The sequence below is a fragment of the Primulina tabacum genome, chromosome 8 (genome assembly GCF_025594145.1).
Source record: "Primulina tabacum isolate GXHZ01 chromosome 8, ASM2559414v2, whole genome shotgun sequence".
Taxonomy (NCBI): domain Eukaryota; kingdom Viridiplantae; phylum Streptophyta; class Magnoliopsida; order Lamiales; family Gesneriaceae; genus Primulina; species Primulina tabacum.
In genome coordinates this window covers 1,675,370-1,692,327 of record NC_134557.1, presented here as the reverse complement: position 1 = coordinate 1,692,327, position 16,958 = coordinate 1,675,370, and the positions used below count along the sequence as shown (strand labels likewise).

At 36.0% G+C, this 16,958-nt stretch overlaps 5 protein-coding genes across 9 annotated transcripts; 4 read left to right on the top strand and 1 right to left on the bottom strand.

Annotated features, from left to right (window-relative positions):
* Window positions 1–76: 76 nt before the first annotated feature.
* Window positions 77–3,201, bottom strand: LOC142552782 (GCN5-related N-acetyltransferase 9-like). Of its 3 annotated transcripts, XM_075662610.1 has the most exons (6): window positions 3,130–3,201; window positions 2,735–2,921; window positions 2,495–2,566; window positions 1,986–2,073; window positions 1,107–1,145; window positions 77–558 (listed from the first exon to the last, which is right to left on the bottom strand). In XM_075662610.1, exons 1-6 carry the CDS (start codon window positions 3,154–3,156, stop codon window positions 486–488), a joined length of 486 nt encoding a protein of 161 aa, XP_075518725.1. In that variant the 5' UTR covers window positions 3,157–3,201; the 3' UTR covers window positions 77–485. The 3 variants fall into 3 exon arrangements, with proteins under 3 accessions (XP_075518725.1, XP_075518723.1, XP_075518724.1); XM_075662608.1 differs by lacking the exons at window positions 77–558; window positions 1,107–1,145 and having other exon boundaries at window positions 1,196–2,073; window positions 2,474–2,566; XM_075662609.1 differs by lacking the exons at window positions 77–558; window positions 1,107–1,145 and having other exon boundaries at window positions 1,204–2,073.
* A 1,191-nt stretch (window positions 3,202–4,392) lies between these two features.
* On the top strand, window positions 4,393–6,111 carry LOC142554385 (thymidine kinase a-like). Its single transcript, XM_075665055.1, has 4 exons — window positions 4,393–4,675; window positions 4,772–4,916; window positions 5,411–5,532; window positions 5,663–6,111. Exons 1-4 carry the CDS (start codon window positions 4,518–4,520, stop codon window positions 5,943–5,945), a joined length of 708 nt encoding a protein of 235 aa, XP_075521170.1. The 5' UTR covers window positions 4,393–4,517; the 3' UTR covers window positions 5,946–6,111.
* A 432-nt stretch (window positions 6,112–6,543) lies between these two features.
* On the top strand, window positions 6,544–8,735 carry LOC142552780 (epoxide hydrolase 2-like). Its single transcript, XM_075662607.1, has 3 exons — window positions 6,544–7,083; window positions 7,891–8,135; window positions 8,383–8,735. Exons 1-3 carry the CDS (start codon window positions 6,616–6,618, stop codon window positions 8,627–8,629), a joined length of 960 nt encoding a protein of 319 aa, XP_075518722.1. The 5' UTR covers window positions 6,544–6,615; the 3' UTR covers window positions 8,630–8,735.
* A 1,109-nt stretch (window positions 8,736–9,844) lies between these two features.
* LOC142554276 (exopolygalacturonase-like) lies at window positions 9,845–11,577 on the top strand. The gene is made up of 4 exons (XM_075664959.1): window positions 9,845–9,982; window positions 10,192–10,533; window positions 10,642–11,157; window positions 11,347–11,577. The coding sequence occupies exons 1-4, from the start codon at window positions 9,845–9,847 to the stop codon at window positions 11,575–11,577; spliced, it is 1,227 nt and encodes a 408-aa protein (XP_075521074.1).
* A 723-nt stretch (window positions 11,578–12,300) lies between these two features.
* On the top strand, window positions 12,301–16,906 carry LOC142552778 (uncharacterized). Of its 3 annotated transcripts, none has more exons than XM_075662599.1 (5): window positions 12,301–12,526; window positions 13,097–14,545; window positions 14,631–14,790; window positions 14,884–15,042; window positions 16,358–16,906. In XM_075662599.1, the coding sequence occupies exons 2-5, from the start codon at window positions 13,354–13,356 to the stop codon at window positions 16,608–16,610; spliced, it is 1,764 nt and encodes a 587-aa protein (XP_075518714.1). In that variant the 5' UTR covers window positions 12,301–12,526; window positions 13,097–13,353; the 3' UTR covers window positions 16,611–16,906. The 3 variants fall into 3 exon arrangements, with proteins under 3 accessions (XP_075518714.1, XP_075518716.1, XP_075518715.1); XM_075662601.1 differs by having other exon boundaries at window positions 12,304–12,526; window positions 13,140–14,545; XM_075662600.1 differs by having other exon boundaries at window positions 12,304–12,526; window positions 13,137–14,545.
* The last annotated feature ends 52 nt before the right edge of the window (window positions 16,907–16,958 follow it).

The following is a 16,958-nucleotide window of genomic DNA, read 5'->3' as shown; positions in this document are numbered from 1 at the left end:
TTTTCAATTGCCAAGAAAATAGCATCAGACTACTCCGGCACATAACGTCCCAGCATTGCTAATTATTATTATTTAAAAAAAAACACGAAGTAATAAGAAAATAATATAAATAATTGACTATTTCAGCATTTCTTCACCACATGCTTGAGATTTTTAGTGAAGAAAATCGAAATTTTTTTAGTAATCACAACCGATTTGAAATTTTTGTTGCGTCAATTTATTCGTATATGTGAGCCTGTATGTAGATGTGTTTACGTATTGGTGCAATCATACTTAATATCAGATAAAATGAAAGGAACAACATAATGGGAGTGGATTAAAAATTGGATATTCCCAATATTTCTCATAACATCAACATAGGGGCATCTAAAAACTTCTGCAGCTCTGTATTTAGCCAAAGTGATTTTTGGATATCAGAATATTAAGTGAGAGTGTATATTTTTGTCAAAAATTAATGGCTCTAACCACAAGAGTATTTTTGTGGGTTAGGAATGAGAGACGGTACTACTGATTAGCTGATGCAGTTCCTTACTCTGTAATCCGTAATTCCAGGGTAACCTGTGCAACATACAATGAGGGTATCAACACCCAAAATTAGACTATTCATTCAACTTAGAAGCTATAATTCTATTTGCTAACTGCAACTGAGTTTATATATATTTTACTCCCGGTAAATAAAAATGAACTCTCTGTAAAGTGCTTTGAAAGAAGGGCGTGGGCATATGGATGCTCTTTAATGCAGTAAATTCACTTAGGAAGCCTCACTAGTAAAGTTGGCTAGTATTTTGATCATGCAAGCAAACCAAAAAAATGGAATAAAAATGAATTTTCACAAGTTAAGGAAAAAAGTAACTTACATCATGCGATCATTGTTCTGCCTTGCCACGGAATCCATTAATCAATTAAAATAATGACATATCAAAGACGACAAATACAAGGAAGAAACATAGAAAATATGTGAAAAATAGTTCATTGTTGTGATGATGGATTGCAGAATGATAACTAATGAATTTGCGTTTTGGCTTAAATGACTAACCTACGATAAAACTAGTATAGTCGCGTCATTCAAAAATTTCTCAAGATGAAGGTAAAATTTCAGTGCTCACCTCTTTGAAAATCTCACTATATGAAATCTTCTTGAATTCCTAGAGAAGAATGAAATGTTGCGTTAACCAGCCATGCATTTACAAGTTAACAAAAATTTTGTGTATCTGACTAGACAATATGATATAAGCTGTAAAATAAGATAAAAAGAAGTAAATATCGGGAAGATGAATGCAAATTTATTATGTATAGAATCCATTATAAATTATTTCGAATTTACAAAGAGAGTAATTGTAGAGAGAGAGGGGGAGAGAGGAATGGAGAGTAAATAAAGTTGACATTAAGAATAACAGCAAAATTTGCTGAAAATTAAGGTGAACTGATCTTAGTTCTTCTGTTGTCCAAGTGAACATATTTATAGAAATGTGTTTACCTTATACGACAAGGAATACTTACCTTTATTCAAATTTCTCATCATTGATTACTTTCGGTTTTAAGGTTATGAAGATGCGTCCATCTCTCAAACTTTAAGCTTTTAACTTTGTTCATATTTCTCATCATTGGGAACAGTTTACTTTTCACTTTTACGGTCATGAAGAATTGCCAATTTCTTAAAGTATTAAGCTCTACCAAAAATTCAACCTCGGAATCAAGCTTTATGCCTTTGAAGGAATCTCAACACCTATGAGTCTACGACCCTTCTTTTTATTTCATAATCCACCTTTCTTCTTTAACCAAACTAAAGGCATATCAATTTCCTACAGAAAGAGATGCACAAATATCCACTTTAAGAGAATTGTTTCCGTGAGTTATTCATAAATACTTATATTCCAAGTATCATTGTCGCGAACTTGGTCAAAGTCTTGAAAACAGTGTAAAAAACAGAAGCTGGAGACTTATTGATTTGTAAAATGTAAAATAAATGAAGAAAATAGTTATACCTTTTATTTTCAGCAATCATTATTTCTATCTCCGCTATGTGAGAATCATCCAGGTCATTCATAAATATATTTACATCACCAACCATGGCTGAAAAAAGCATTGTGGAAAGTAAATATGCAATAGTATGCACGAGGAAAGCACCAAGGAAAATTACAAAGCACCTTCACCTATCAATATCAGATTTGAAAGTGTTCTATATTCATTTTCCTACAGTCATGCAATACCATTGTTCTTGTCCTTGCTCTATAACATGCAGCGAAAACAGTTAAACAACAGATAATACAAGGTCTATACAATATCATCGTCATCATACTAGCGCCAAAGATATCACAACTTAAATAACAATTAGCTAGAAGGTACCATACTTAAATAATAATTAGCTAGTAGGTACTATCCAATACGAATCGATCCCTGAAACTTTAGCTGCATTAAAATAATATTTGCATCAACTTCTTAAAGATCAAGGGTAATTACAGAAAAAAAAAACCATATATATTAGTAAAATGACCTTGTGTATAGGGTTGTCCATGAATGAAATCTCCAACAATTAATTCTTTGTCCAGCACTATGAAGGTATGCTCTGCAATCAAAACCCCATTACCAAAAAGTCAATCTTTTCCACATATTCTTCTCATAATTCCAAACAAAAAAAGAAAAATTAGACGTAGCAATTACATTAAAAATCAGGCAACAATAAAATATCTATGAATACAAATGATTGTATTGAAGAGTGAAACTGTTACTCTACTTAAGGTATCTTGGCTCCAGGAAAGCTGCATTTCATATTCTTGGTCTAGCGTGAGAGGTTCAGATGCTGTGGCTTGAAGGATGCCGGGGTCTTGCATCCCCACGCATGGTACCTGGGCACATGGTCTTTCATGTATGGTACCAGTATCACTCTTTCTCCAACCAAGCTCAGCTTCATTTTCTATTTTCTGTCAGAAATCACCCACCAGAAGATAAGAATAAACTTTTAGCTTTGTGATTGGATAACTGGAATCTGAACTGTTGAAACTGTGTTCAAATTTAAGGATTCTTGATAAGTGATAATTGTTGGAAACAGTTTAAACCCGAGAAATAGCTTCAACTGAAAAAAATAATCGGTTAATTTTAGTGGGGCATTTGATCGAACAGTTGGTATACATGGCGACTAGCACTGAATACAGTCATCGAAAACAGCGGAACAAGAGAAAAAGCGGTCTACGTGGTCCATCGAGTAAAAAAGCCGTTCAAATCTCGAGATGTGTTTTAATTTTTTATTCAAATTCCTGAAATTATTATTAATAACATATAAAAAATTTTCTAAACATACTATTATTAATTTATTTATGTTTTACTTCAATAAACTGTTGGGAAAGATAGTGAAATAACTTTTCTTACAACAACGCAAGGGTTGATTCTTTTCCGATAATATCGGATCAAATATTTTCACGTTATCAACAATGATAATAATTATAAAGAAATCGACACAAAGATTTTTACGTGGAAAACCTAAATTAGGGAAAAACTATGAGACCGAAGTCCAACAAAGAAATCTTCACTATATCAATAATGTGTACGAATCGTTCCTACGACTAATAGGAGATAACAACAACTCTCCCTAGAACAACTTAGAGAACACCAAGAACTTCAAGAATAATTATTCTTGGATGACATAATCAATCTCACTTTAAAGTGGAATTCACACAACTCTAATCACATAGAAAATTTTGTCATGATAGTGGAAGATCGGACATTGCCGCAACCACATAGCATAATAAAATTTATCTAAATGACTAGGCTATACAACATTCAATTGCTTGTGTTTTTGTTTGTTTTGGGATGGATGGATGAATGCAAAATGTATGACTATTTATAGGAAAAAATTTGGGTTCGGTGAAGTGCGAATGATGGATGTATTTTCAAAGTTTAATAGCCTAACTTTGAACCAAACTTTGAAAAATAGTTTGAACATAAATTATGCTTGAATTGTCAACATAAACAACTTCTGTTAATCAACCAAACAATCCATGGTTTACATAGAACCTAAAAACAAGATTAACATTACAAATACGAGATTGAACTTATCCAATTAGATGCCCGACCGAGCTTGCCAACAAAAGACGCGATTAATGCTTTTGGATTGTAAATGCCGTTGTGAGTAAATATTCATTTATTGGACCACGCGAGAGTCACAATACCTCGAGAATCTCGACCGGCGGACCCACTTGTTTTAACGATGGGTCAAACTGACCGGACGGACCTGGTCATCTCAGATCTGAGGCCGTTTAAATTGTCACCGTAAGCCATAGTTAAGATGCACATACTCGAATCAATTTTGTTTCACGACTTTCTGTTAATAAAAAAAATATTATTTTTTAAATCAAATAATGGTGTATTATTGATTTATTGTGCGCTGCAAGCTTCATAAACACACATTTAATGTTCCCTCCAATTTCCAAACAATTGAATCCCTCCAAATTTTCAATTCTCTCTCTTTTAAATAAACCACTAAGCGCACTTTAATTTCAATTTCATCATTATCGTCTACCATGTCTCCGCCTCGGCTATCCTCCTCCAATGGAGTTGATCTGCTTATGGGATCCGATCTTCGTCGCCCGGGTGAGATCCATGTGATTCTCGGACCCATGTTTGCCGGCAAAACCACCGCTCTACTCCGTCGGGTCATGGCTGAAGCGAACAACGGCAGGTCCTTCTCATTCGCTGTAAATTTTTCTCAATTGATTGGATTTTTTTAAATCTTTATGCAGATTTTATCATGTATCGATTAATTCATGAACTGTAGAAGCGTGGCGATTATCAAATCTAGCAAGGATAACCGCTATGCAGCTGATGCAGTGGTGACGCACGATGGAACGAAGTTCCCTTGCTGGGCGTTGTCCGATCTTTCGTCCTTTAAGCTTATATTTGGTGCGGACGCATATGATAAAGTAAATCTTTTTTAGACCCTTTTACATTCTACATCAACTCTCACATTTTCATTTGTTATCAATATTCAGTTGTTCTTGTTATTTCTCGAGATCGGTTTGGAGTATATATTATTCATGACAAAAGATTTGTAATGTGTGGATGTGTAGAGCAATTGATCAGGGGTTTGATGCACGTTTAAGTTTAGCTTTTGACTTTGGATGTTCTGGAGTTGGGTCTCATTGGCAGGATTTAGAAGTGCTGCTTTTGACCCTTTGCAAGATATCGAAACTTGGAAGGCAGTGTCATGGCAGACTTCACAAAATTGATATTTTCGTCTTTCTTGTTATTTAATCGTGGAACTAAATTGAGGAGTGGGTTTTATCTTGAGGCAGAGCTTGTCTTTTTGGATTTTCATTTTTTGAGCATTTCCATAGTTCTTTTGTCATGGTCTCAATCTGATTACCTGTTTCGATCCTTTGCTTTTACGTTTGTAATCGGTAGTCATCTTTTCCAGTTGGATGTAATTGGTATCGATGAAGCTCAGTTTTTCGGTGATCTCTACACTTTCTGCATCGAGGCAGCTGATCTCGATGGAAAAAGTGTAGTGGTAGCTGGCCTTGATGGCGATTACTTAAGGTATAGCTTCTCTTACTCGACATGCCTTGTGTTTTGAAAAATAAAAGAACTTGCTTAAAATGGAGTGGACTCATTCCCCGCACGCGGTTAGTTATAAGTTACAACACTCGTATATAATTTGTGCTCACAGGAAGAGTTTTGGCTCTGTTCTTGATATAATTCCACTCGCGGATACCGTGACAAAACTAACCGCCAGATGCGAAGTATGCGGTAAACGTGCATTTTTCACTTTGAGGAAGACAAATGCCACCGAGACAGAACTCGTGGGCGGCGCAGACATTTACATGCCCGTTTGTCGCCTACACTACGGTACCAATGGGCACACTTTCAACATGGAAGCTGCTGCAAGAACAGTTGTCGGAACTTCGATGGTTGGCAGTTCTTTGAATTTGGAGGCGGATGCAGTTGTGTAGCATGCTTGTGGCTTATTAAAATATACAAAGTGGATTTTTACTTGTTGAAAATCATGTGTTGATCTTTGAATGATCTGGTGTACCAAACCTTCTGCCTCATTGTTTATGTATTTATGATATTGATGTTTATTACTATTATTGTCCTTTTTGTGTATTATTGTCCTCGTTTCGAAGCATCATAATTATTTATTTTCTTCTTTTTACAAGATTCCTAAGAAGAGGAAACAATCCACGTGCGATCCCATTGGAATACCTGTCATTGTCATTTGTCATTGTTGTTAGGCAAATATCGAAAAAATTGCCTTTTTATGTAACTACATGATAACCTGTCTCTAAACAAAAATTATTTTTCTTTTGCCTTCTTTTTACGAGGTCGAACAGGTTGAAGTTTTTCAGTACTCGCCTAAAATTAAAAAAACCATGCTTATTTTACTCGAGTATCAGAAATTCGAATAATATTTTTCATTTTTTATCTGATGAAAAAGATTTAAATATATTCAATTAATTCTATTCTAAATGGATGAAAATTTCAATTTCCAAATAAAATTATCTATTTCATTAACCTCCTGTTATAATTGATCCTCGTCTATAAAATTGGACACTATAAATACATAACAAGCGAAAGTTGCCAGTATTTTTCTACATACACGACAAAAGTCAAAAAAGAAACATGGAGAAGATTACCCACAAGAACTTGAAGGTAAACGGCATAAACATGCACGTGGCGGAGATCGGCGACGGGCCGGCCACGGTGCTCTTTCTCCACGGCTTCCCGGAGCTCTGGTACTCGTGGCGCCACCAAATGCTCGATCTCTCCGCCAGGGGTTACCGTTCCATTGCTCCCGATCTGCGTGGCTACGGAGATACGGACGCGCCGCCGTCCTCCGAGAGCTACACGGTATTCCATATCATCGGAGACCTGGTGGCGCTGCTGAATGAGTTGAGGGTGGAGCAGGTGTTCCTGGTGGGGCACGACTGGGGCGCCATCGTGGCGTGGTGGTTCTGTTTGCTGAGGCCAGACATGATCAAGGCCTTGGTGAACACGAGCGTGGTATTTCAGCCCAGACATCCGACGGTGAAACCTATCCAGGGTTACAGAGCAGTGCTTGGGGACGGATTCTACATGTGCAGATTCCAGGTTTTCAATTTCACTGTTAAAACAAGTATTTAATTATATCATCCATCAAAAATTTCGGATCCACAAAACTCGTTACGTCCACTTAATCACGACTTTAAAAAACGTGCGTCATTCAAAATAGTCTAAATTTATTTTTTCGATAATTTTTTTAATACAAACAAGTCTAGAGATTTTTTTTACTTTTGTGTAATAATACTCGTTGAAATTATTTTAACATGATGATTAATTTAATCGAGTATCAATCCATTTTCAACCGTAAAATATTTTTTATTAACTTAAAAAGTAGTTGATTCAATGTCGTAATAAATTCTCAATTACGATGAGGGAGTAAAATTTCTGAGGTAGGTTGAACCGAACCTATTATTTAATACTGTACTAGCACTTGTTTCTTGAATAATTTTTTTTTAAAATGTCTACAAAACTTTTATAAATTTTTGAATTATTTTACATCCAAAATAACAGTATATTGTTGTAAGCAAAGGGAAACCTTTTGACTCCAATATCAATTCCACTGCACGCAGGGCAAGCTGGGCTAAAGTGGTCCAATTTTTTTAAATTAAAAAAATGTATATGTAAATTTTGTATAATTTTGAAATAATATGATATTAGTTCGGGTAGATTAATTTAAAATATTAAAAGATTCTAGAGTTTAAAATTTCAGTACGAGTAGAGCTATATTTCTGACTCCGACACTGACGGCATGCTTAGTCAAAAGGGATAAAATAAAAGTGTAATTGTTATCATTGGAACTAAAACAAAATGGGATTAACAATGAATAATAAATTCGGCTGGTGTGGTTTATCATAGGAACCTGGAAAAGCAGAAGCTGCATTTGCATCAGTGGAAACCACAACAGTGTTTAAAAAATTTCTATCCACGAGGGATCCAAATCCTCCGTGCGTCCCTCCAGAAGTAGGGTTGGATGCATTGTTTCGCCAATCCCCGCCGACCCTTCCGCCGTGGCTTACCGAGGAGGATATCGAATATTACGCCTCCAAGTTCCGTAAATCCGGCTTTACCGGTGGCTTGAACTACTACCGAGCCATGGATTTGTAAGTTTTTTTTTGTATGCTAAGATGACATGGTTTGCAACTTCACCAGGTTGCACATGAAGTCACTCGAGAACGTAACCCAACTTGATTGTCTATATGATTGATTAGTTTGAATTTTACCTTGAACATAGGATTTCCTTCAATGTAAAATTGGTCATCAAATGTCACCCACATTTCTTCATGAATTTTCAAATTTATTTTACTGAGCTGCGAAACTAAAAATCGATTATCGAATATTGATTTACAGGAGTTGGGAGCTGACGGCAGCCTGGACAGGATCACAAATAAAGGTCCCGGTTAGGTTCATCGTAGGCGACCTGGACTTGACCTACAATTTTCCAAGTGCTCGAGAATACATACACGAAGGTGGCCTCAAGAAACACGTCCCTCTTTTAGAAAAAGTTATAGTGATGGAAGGAGTGGCACATTTTCTCAACCAAGAAAAGCCCCATGAAGTTAGCCAACACATCTATGAGTTCATTAACAAATTCTAGCACTACACATATTTCGAATAATTTTACTTCATATTTCAAGTTATAAAGTTCAGGTTCCTTTTCTTCTTTGAAAAGAATCATATTTTACACGTACAATTCATTCTCAGATTGTGTGTGAGGTACGATGTAATTGTATTTGTTTCGCACTACTTTGGATAAATGATATGCATACGTTAATGGTTTTGAAATTTTGTGGAAACGAAATATGACATTCATTCACGTACAAGAATGAGTCATCTAATGTTGATGTGATCGAGAAAAAAAATTAAAATTACAACAAAAAAACCAAAAAACGGACTAGGATTAAAATTTAACAAGATAGGATAACAAAATCTCAAGTAGAAAATGTTGACGGTAAAAAAGGTTTTTTTTATTTTTTAAGAACCCTTGTAGTTTATTCGTTTACTTATATAACTTAATCGATAGTGGAGCGATTTGAAATGGAGATTAGGGAAGGAAAACACTTGTTGGCCAGTAAACAATATATTATCATTAAGAAATTCGAATTTGTAGAATTCGAATTTGAATAAGTTTTAACAACATTTGAATAGGTTTTAACAACATCTTGAATATTAAACTTTTTTATAAAGTGCATATTAGCGTGTAACGATGCAAATCTCCTCACAATATATTCTCATTCATAGGAATGGATAAATGTTCTTATAGAAGGAGATTACATGCATAATTTAAGGCTAATATGTGTGTGTGTGTGTGTGTGTTCGTTGTCCCGAGACCCGATTAAACAAATGTATTGAATTAACGTAATGTGTATGATTAATATTTTGATTGATGCATTCATCATTTTCACTTATCGATTTTTTGGTTGAATAGAGGATTTGCATTTATTACTTATAAATGAACAAGAAAAAAGACCAAAAAATTTGGAGGAATGGAAAAATTTTGGGTTGAATAGAGGATTATTACATGTGTTCATTGTCCCGATTATCGACTTAATGTATTGAAAATTCGGGGCAACTAGTTAAGGGTAACTGAATATTCTTAAATGAATTATCGATTAATATTGATTAATGCATTCATCATTTTCATTTAATGCAAATCTTGAAGTTTTGGCTGAATTTAACTATATATATAAATGGTTCGAATTTCTTCTTGGTCATCATCGATTATAGAAAGCTTTATAGCAAGTCACAACACAAATTCTCGGTCAGATTACGCAACAATTGAGAGATTTTATATTTATATATATACATATACATGGATTCAACTAAGGCTAATTTCCTTTTTTGGGCTCTTGTTACATTTTCTTCACTTAATTATGTGCACTGCCGAGGCAAGATCTTCAGTGTTGCAAATTATGGTGCAATTGCCGATGGAAAGACCGATATCACCGAGGTATTTGTTTAACAAATTTTCCTTATTTTCTTGACCAGTGCTGCTTAAATATAAACATGACGCAGTACTGTCTGATGCTTGATTCGAGTTCTAAAATGATTGGTTACATGCATAATTATTTTATTCAATTATATGCTTCATTTATCGAGTCAAGCGATGCTAGAATATTTAGAACAAGTATAATCTAACACGATTCTTGGTGCATGCAGGCGTTATTGAAATCTTGGAAGGGAGCGTGTGCAACTAAAGGAGGCACAGTCTCTGTCCCCAAGGGTACATACTCAGTGGGTGACATAACTTTTGAAGGGCCATGCAATGGGGAAACTCACTTTCTTTTGGAGGGTACACTGGTTGCTTCTAAAAGCCATTCATCTAATCAATTAGATTGTTGGATCGCATTTCATAATATCGATGGCTTCATGTTATATGGAAACGGTACTTTTCACGGCCAAGGTGAATCGTCTTGGGGACGACATGGTTACGGCCCTGCAGTGAAGTCGAATCATCGTAAAACAGTGAGCCTGTCTATGCTTGAAAGAATGCATATAGATGTATTCTATATTTGATGTTACATTTGAAATGAAATACATCCCCCTGTAATCTATATATGTACTATTCAACAAATTTCTTGGCATGATGGATACCATGTTATGCTGCAGTCTGTAAAGCTTCGAATCTATAACGGCGTCATCAGTAACATCCACTCCATCGACAGCGAGATGTTCCATTTCCACGTCCACGATTCCGACAACCTGCTGTTCCAGAACATACACATCACGGCTCCAGAAGACAGCCCGAACACCGACGGGATCCACATCGGGAACTCCAACCACGTGAGAATCGAAGTGGCCAGCATAGCCACCGGGGACGACTGCGTGTCCATCGGCTCCGGGAACACAAATATCAGTGTTTCGGGCGTCGTGTGTGGTCCGGGGCACGGCATCAGCATCGGAAGCCTAGGAAAGTACGAGAATGAGAAAGACGTGAGCGGGATCATCGTAAGAGACTGCACATTTAGAGATACCGACAATGGTGTCAGAATCAAAACATGGGCACCTTCGAAATCGGCTGCAAGACTCTCAGATGTTCAGTTCATCAACATCCGAGTCGAGAACACCAAGAACCCGATCCTCATCGATCAATATTATTGTTCCAACTCCCCTTGCAAACACAGCGTATATACACACACACACATGCATACATATATATATATATATGCATATATATATATATGCATATATATATATATATATGTATATATAAATTTAAGAGAATCTTGATTTATATATATATATATATATATATATATATATATATATAAATTTAAGAGAATCTTGATTTATTTTGTCTCTTTTTATTTACAGGGTGAATCGAGCATAAAGATCAAAGATGTGAAATTCATAGGCGTGAAGGGGACGTCGGCTTCGGAAGTTGGAGTGAATGTGCAGTGCAGCAACAGTCATCCATGCGAGGATATCGAGTTCAGAGGGCTGGACTTGACTATGGCTGGCTCAGGTGCACCCACCACTGCCTTGTGCTCTAATGCCGATGGAGTGTTTCTTGGACCTCGTCAAATTCCGTCCAAATGTTCTTGAGATTATGTTTTTAATTTTTAGATAATTATGATTAGTTTAGTCATTATGTATAGTTTTGTTTTGATTAATAATAATTAATGCTTGAGCTTTCCTTTGGATGTTGCAACAAATTATTATTAAGTCGCACCTATGAAACGAAAGATTCTCAATTCACAATTTTGTCGGGTCATTTGATATGTTTCTACCAATCGTATATTTTTGTATAAATCGATGAATCCATACATACCTATGGATATGATAAAGTATATAAAAATTATATATTTAATAGTTGAAAAAAATTAATTAAAATAAAATATAATAAAAGAAGCATTTTTTTTTAAAAAAAAGTAAAATGTACCTTATCATCGAATCAAATAGGTTGGATCGGTATTCTTATTTTATTAATATCGTTATTTTAGATTTTTTTAAAAAATAATATTAGTATAATTTATTTCTCTTTACTTATTGGTATTGGTATTAAATATTATTATATTTTGTTTAGTCTTCATTAGTAGTCATAATTTAATTTATTATTTACTATGTGTATAAATTAATAGTATTTTAAAAAATTAAAGTTTCATATATCTTATTAATAATATTAAAATGTGATTTAAGAAACTAAAAATAAAAATAAATTAAACGAAGACCCGCCCCTCATTTAACTTTTCAAGGGACGGAGATAAAAATCCCGTCCCCTTAGGAAAGCCGGGTTAATTTAAAAAACCCAAAAAGTTCCTCTCTCTCTTTTTTCCGTGGGGAAACGGGTCATTCGGGGGTGGGCCAGATCCGGATGCGATCCCAACAAAGTTGGCACGAATACTCCAGGTTTTAGGTATCATTTCGTACGGTTTGGTCAAAGTCAATCCTTTTGCTTCTTTCTACTAATGTATTGCCCCTGAAGTGGAGCGCCACCGTGCCCCCCGCCGCCTCCCTGTTGCTCTTCCTCTGAATTTTGATAACTGTGCATGAGGTAATTGGTTTCTTCTCACGTTTCTTCAGTTGTAAATTAAACCTTGGAAACCCAAGCAAAAAATTTCCTTTTCTAGATTTCTGCATGTTTTGGTGTAGAATGTTCATTTATATTTCTTCTGAATTATGTGAGCTTGCTTTGGAATTGGTTATACGACTTTTTTCTTCTTCTGTAATTGATAAATAATTGTGAACCGATCGATTCAGCTAAAAGGCTTCGCTTTTTTAAAAAAATAAATTACTGTTTGGCAGTGCGGAGCAACTAGGAAATCGCAATCATACTCCTCCCTTTGCTTATTTGGGGTTTGCAATTTACATGAATAGATGCAGCGTTTTTCTTTGTTTACCAACTGTGTTTCATTCTTTCACTTGCTGTATTTCCTCGATTGTTCGTATGTGCAGTAGTTTGTTGTGCTTGGGTGATTAAATTACAGTTTCCGCTCCTCTAATGATTACTTAGATTTGAATATCGGTAAATTGTTCCACGGTTCCGTAGTTAATATCCATTTCTCTTCGTTTTTGGTATTTTCCCTGTTTTTTTTTACTCTGGAAATTGCTTTGGTGCGGTCAGATGAATTGACTGTGTCCTTTATTTTAATGCTTATATGGAGGAGACTGCCTCAGAAGTGTTGGATTCTGTTCTGTCCAAACAAATTGCTGCTGCGGAAGCAATAATCCAACTTTGAATTTCATGAACTGGAGCCGAATTCAAGGGGAAGCCAGGTACCAGTATTGCCTGATGATGTATCAAATAAAGTGCTGTATAAACCGAAGCCAGAATTGAAATTGGAAACATCAGAGTCTTATCAAGATCATATCTCTGAAGTCATGCAGCAGAGCCAAAATCTACAAAATGATAGTCATTTATTGACGTCTGACCAAGAAGAGTATTCCTCTGTGGTACATGATGTAGAATTAGGTAACTTTTCTTGGAAGAAGAACTTGGAGAATGTAAACCACACTTCAAAATTGGATACTAACTCTCTAGCAACCACACGTGTTGATTTGCATCTGAGGCAAAATGCTGATGTCGATGCTGATGCTGATGTGTCAGAACACCACAGAGAAGAACTAACTGTTTCTCTTATGCCACGAAAGGATTCAGATTTGCTGATGCAAAAAGCAAGTTCAAATCAAGGAATGACTGAAAACAAAATTGGCCAAAAGAAAGTCTCTCACAAAACAAGGAAAGAGAAATCTGATAAAGTACGTGTTCTCCCTGTCCAAAAGTCAAGAATTTGTGATAAAGGACAAACTTATTTGGTAAAGAGGGAGATAGATTCGGATAATTTGCTGCATGTCCAAAGTTCTAGTGGGATTTCTACGTCCCAAACTCAAGAAAAAAATTGTACGACTTACATAAAACCTGATAAGACTTGGGAAAATTTGAGGACAGAGAAGAATGTAGAAACCGGAAGTTTTAGTTTACAATCTCATCAAATTAGTATTTCTAGTATTTTGTCTGCTGTTCCTAAACAAATTGCATCCAAGGAGGAACCTAGCCAGTCCCTGGATGCTGGACTCTATACTCTTGATGGAAAAGAAGAAAGCTTTTCTATGGAGAAGCAAACACCTTCCAAGGATCTTGTACCAATGCCTAGTTCATGTGTCAGGGCAACTTTGTCACCATCTGATCAACAGGGTTTCACATATTCTATGAAATTTGAGAAAGTGGAGAAATTGCAGCCACGACGGAACCCTGATGCTGGGGTTCATGGGTCCCAATCTGAGGGAGAAAGCGCCCCGTCTAAAGGGAGTGATAAAATATTGGATGATGGCTATAGCTGGAGAAAATACGGGCAGAAGCTTGTGAAAGGAAACCAATATATTCGAAGCTATTATAAATGTACTCATCCCAATTGCCTTGCAAAAAAGCAAGTGGAGAGATCACATGGTGGAGTCAAAACGGATGTTAATTATCTTGGGGAACATAAACATCCTAAAGCACAGCATGGTCCCCAAGTTGCCTCCAGTTCTGAAGTAAGAGTGCTGGAGATACCTATTGCAACTACATCAGAAGGTAACTTTTAAAATCTCTTTGGTTTTGTCTTGAATTGTTGATACTTTGAACAGTTCATGAATTTATTACATTGAACTTTTCTCAGCTGATGCTGGGTCGATCATTACTCGTCATGAAGCATGTCGACACAGCCCACCAGCAGAAACCTCAACACCATTGATGGTTGTGGGAAGTGGTGATAGTGTGACAGGTGTAGTTTCACATTTAAACAATGACAAGGCTGATTGTCCTGACTCTAAACGGCAGTATGTTCATTCAAAAGCTTCACATAGTTGTAGTGCTTGATATCACTTTGGCTGCTGACTAATATGGTACTGTGGTTAATGCCCTTACTGCAGGAAGATATCAAGTTCTTGTGCTGATGGCAATTTCGTGACTAAACCTAATAATGAATCACGGCATGTTGTTCAAACTTTGAGTGTGGTTGACATAATAAATGATGGCTACCGCTGGCGAAAATACGGACAGAAGTTGGTGAAGGGAAATCCTAATCCTAGGTAACGCGGTATTTTAATGCGGCAGAGTAATGATTTGCTTGCCACATAGTTCTCTTGATATAGCATATATGTGTACAAATTAAATCTTCCAGTCATCATTATATGACAATTCATGAATTGGATGCTTCTCTCTGCTCTGTGAATTATTGGTTGCTGATTTTGGTCGAGTTCGCGGAATTTTAGGCTTAAGTTCTATTTCCATAGCTGCACTTATTGCTTCCTGAGGAAACATTGCTGATATTTCCTTCAAATCAAAGGTTTAGGAAATAGCTACCCCTTATTTCCATATGAGAACTCCTGCAAGTCTCTTTCATTGTTTTCTTGTTATTTGGCTGCTTCCTTAGATTTAGGGTTGGATGTGGCCATCAGGATAATCAGAAGATAAAAAAATAACTCGTCAAGGCAGGACGTTTTACATCTTTATTTAAAACTGTTGTTTTTTATTTGTCAGGATGTCTCTTGCTGCTTAATAAGAAGCCCAAACAGTACCTTCCCCCATAACTCAACTGTCAGAATAATTTGTTCTCAACCCATCATTTGAATTAGATTTTTACTGAATTTTCTCCTTATGGATATCCCTCTTTCCCACGCTCCCCTGCGTTTTTCTTCCAATGTGAGATAGCATGTTTTTGCGGCAATGTGGATTTCATGGCTTCTCATGTTTTTTTTAGCTTAATTAATCGAATTCTCAGTTCTTGCTTTAGATAGAATGCTGTACTTCTCAAATTTTTGTTATTCTTGCTGATAAATCTCCTGCTCTACTGAACGTTCATGAAGAGATCAAATGGTCATCCTTGTGGGTCATTGCTTGGAGGCTTGCATGCACATCTGTTGGCTATTTTTTTCTGTGCCTTCCAAAAACTATTTTATTGTTAAGAGAGAGTAGTTATTTGTGACAAATGGGAAACAAAGACAATGAACTAAGAAAAAGAAGTGCTATCGACCTAATTTTTCAGACCTAGGGTGATGTTCTTGTAATTTTTCTTTATTCTAGCCACCAACGGGTTTGTTCTACATGTTCATGCTAATTACCCTATTCATCAATATATTAATGTTTTTTTCTTTTTATGTAAATTCTGATCATAATGTTCTGTGAATCTATGTTGCAGCCAGATTGTTTTTGACAGTCATTATGTTTTAACACAATTTCGTTTTTCAATCTACATCAGCCATATATCATCGTTTTTTACTCTCAATATACAAAGAGATGAATGACTTTCTTTTCTGAACTTCGTTGCGTCTCCTTTGTTTGAACTCGTCGAATTGGAGCTGCCTCCTGATCTCTCTAATTTCTACTGTTTTCCATGTCGTTTAGGAGTTATTACCGGTGTTCGAATGCTGGTTGCCCAGTCAAGAAACATGTGGAAAGAGCTCCCCACGATCCACAGCTTGTTATTACAACATATGAAGGAAAGCACGATCATGATATGCCCTTGTCCAGGTCTGTGAGCCAAAGTACAGCTGGGAAAGATTCTGCTACATCGAAAGCTAATGATGACTCAACGTCAAAATCAAGCGAGAACAAGTCGGTTGATCTTGAAACGGTCGTTCATATTCATGCAAACTGAGAAATTCTACCGTGGATTTCTTGCAAAAAGATTCTACATTTTATTATTTGAGTCGGTGCTTCTTCTCTCAACCTTTGTATTTTCGAGTGGTGGGCTTAGTCTATTTCAATGTGGGATTAGTCGTTATAATAGCATTTGAACTTCGCATATGGCAGAACAACTTATATATATTGTATAAAGTACTCGTTTCGAGTAAATTACGAGTATAGACGTAAGCAGTGTCTTCAAGATTTGGCATCACCTGTATAACTGGTCAGATGGCATTCTTTCATAATACATGATGAACTTTTTACGTATTTCCATTTGGTTTGAGGATTACACGACTTCGGCCCTCAAATAAAACATATA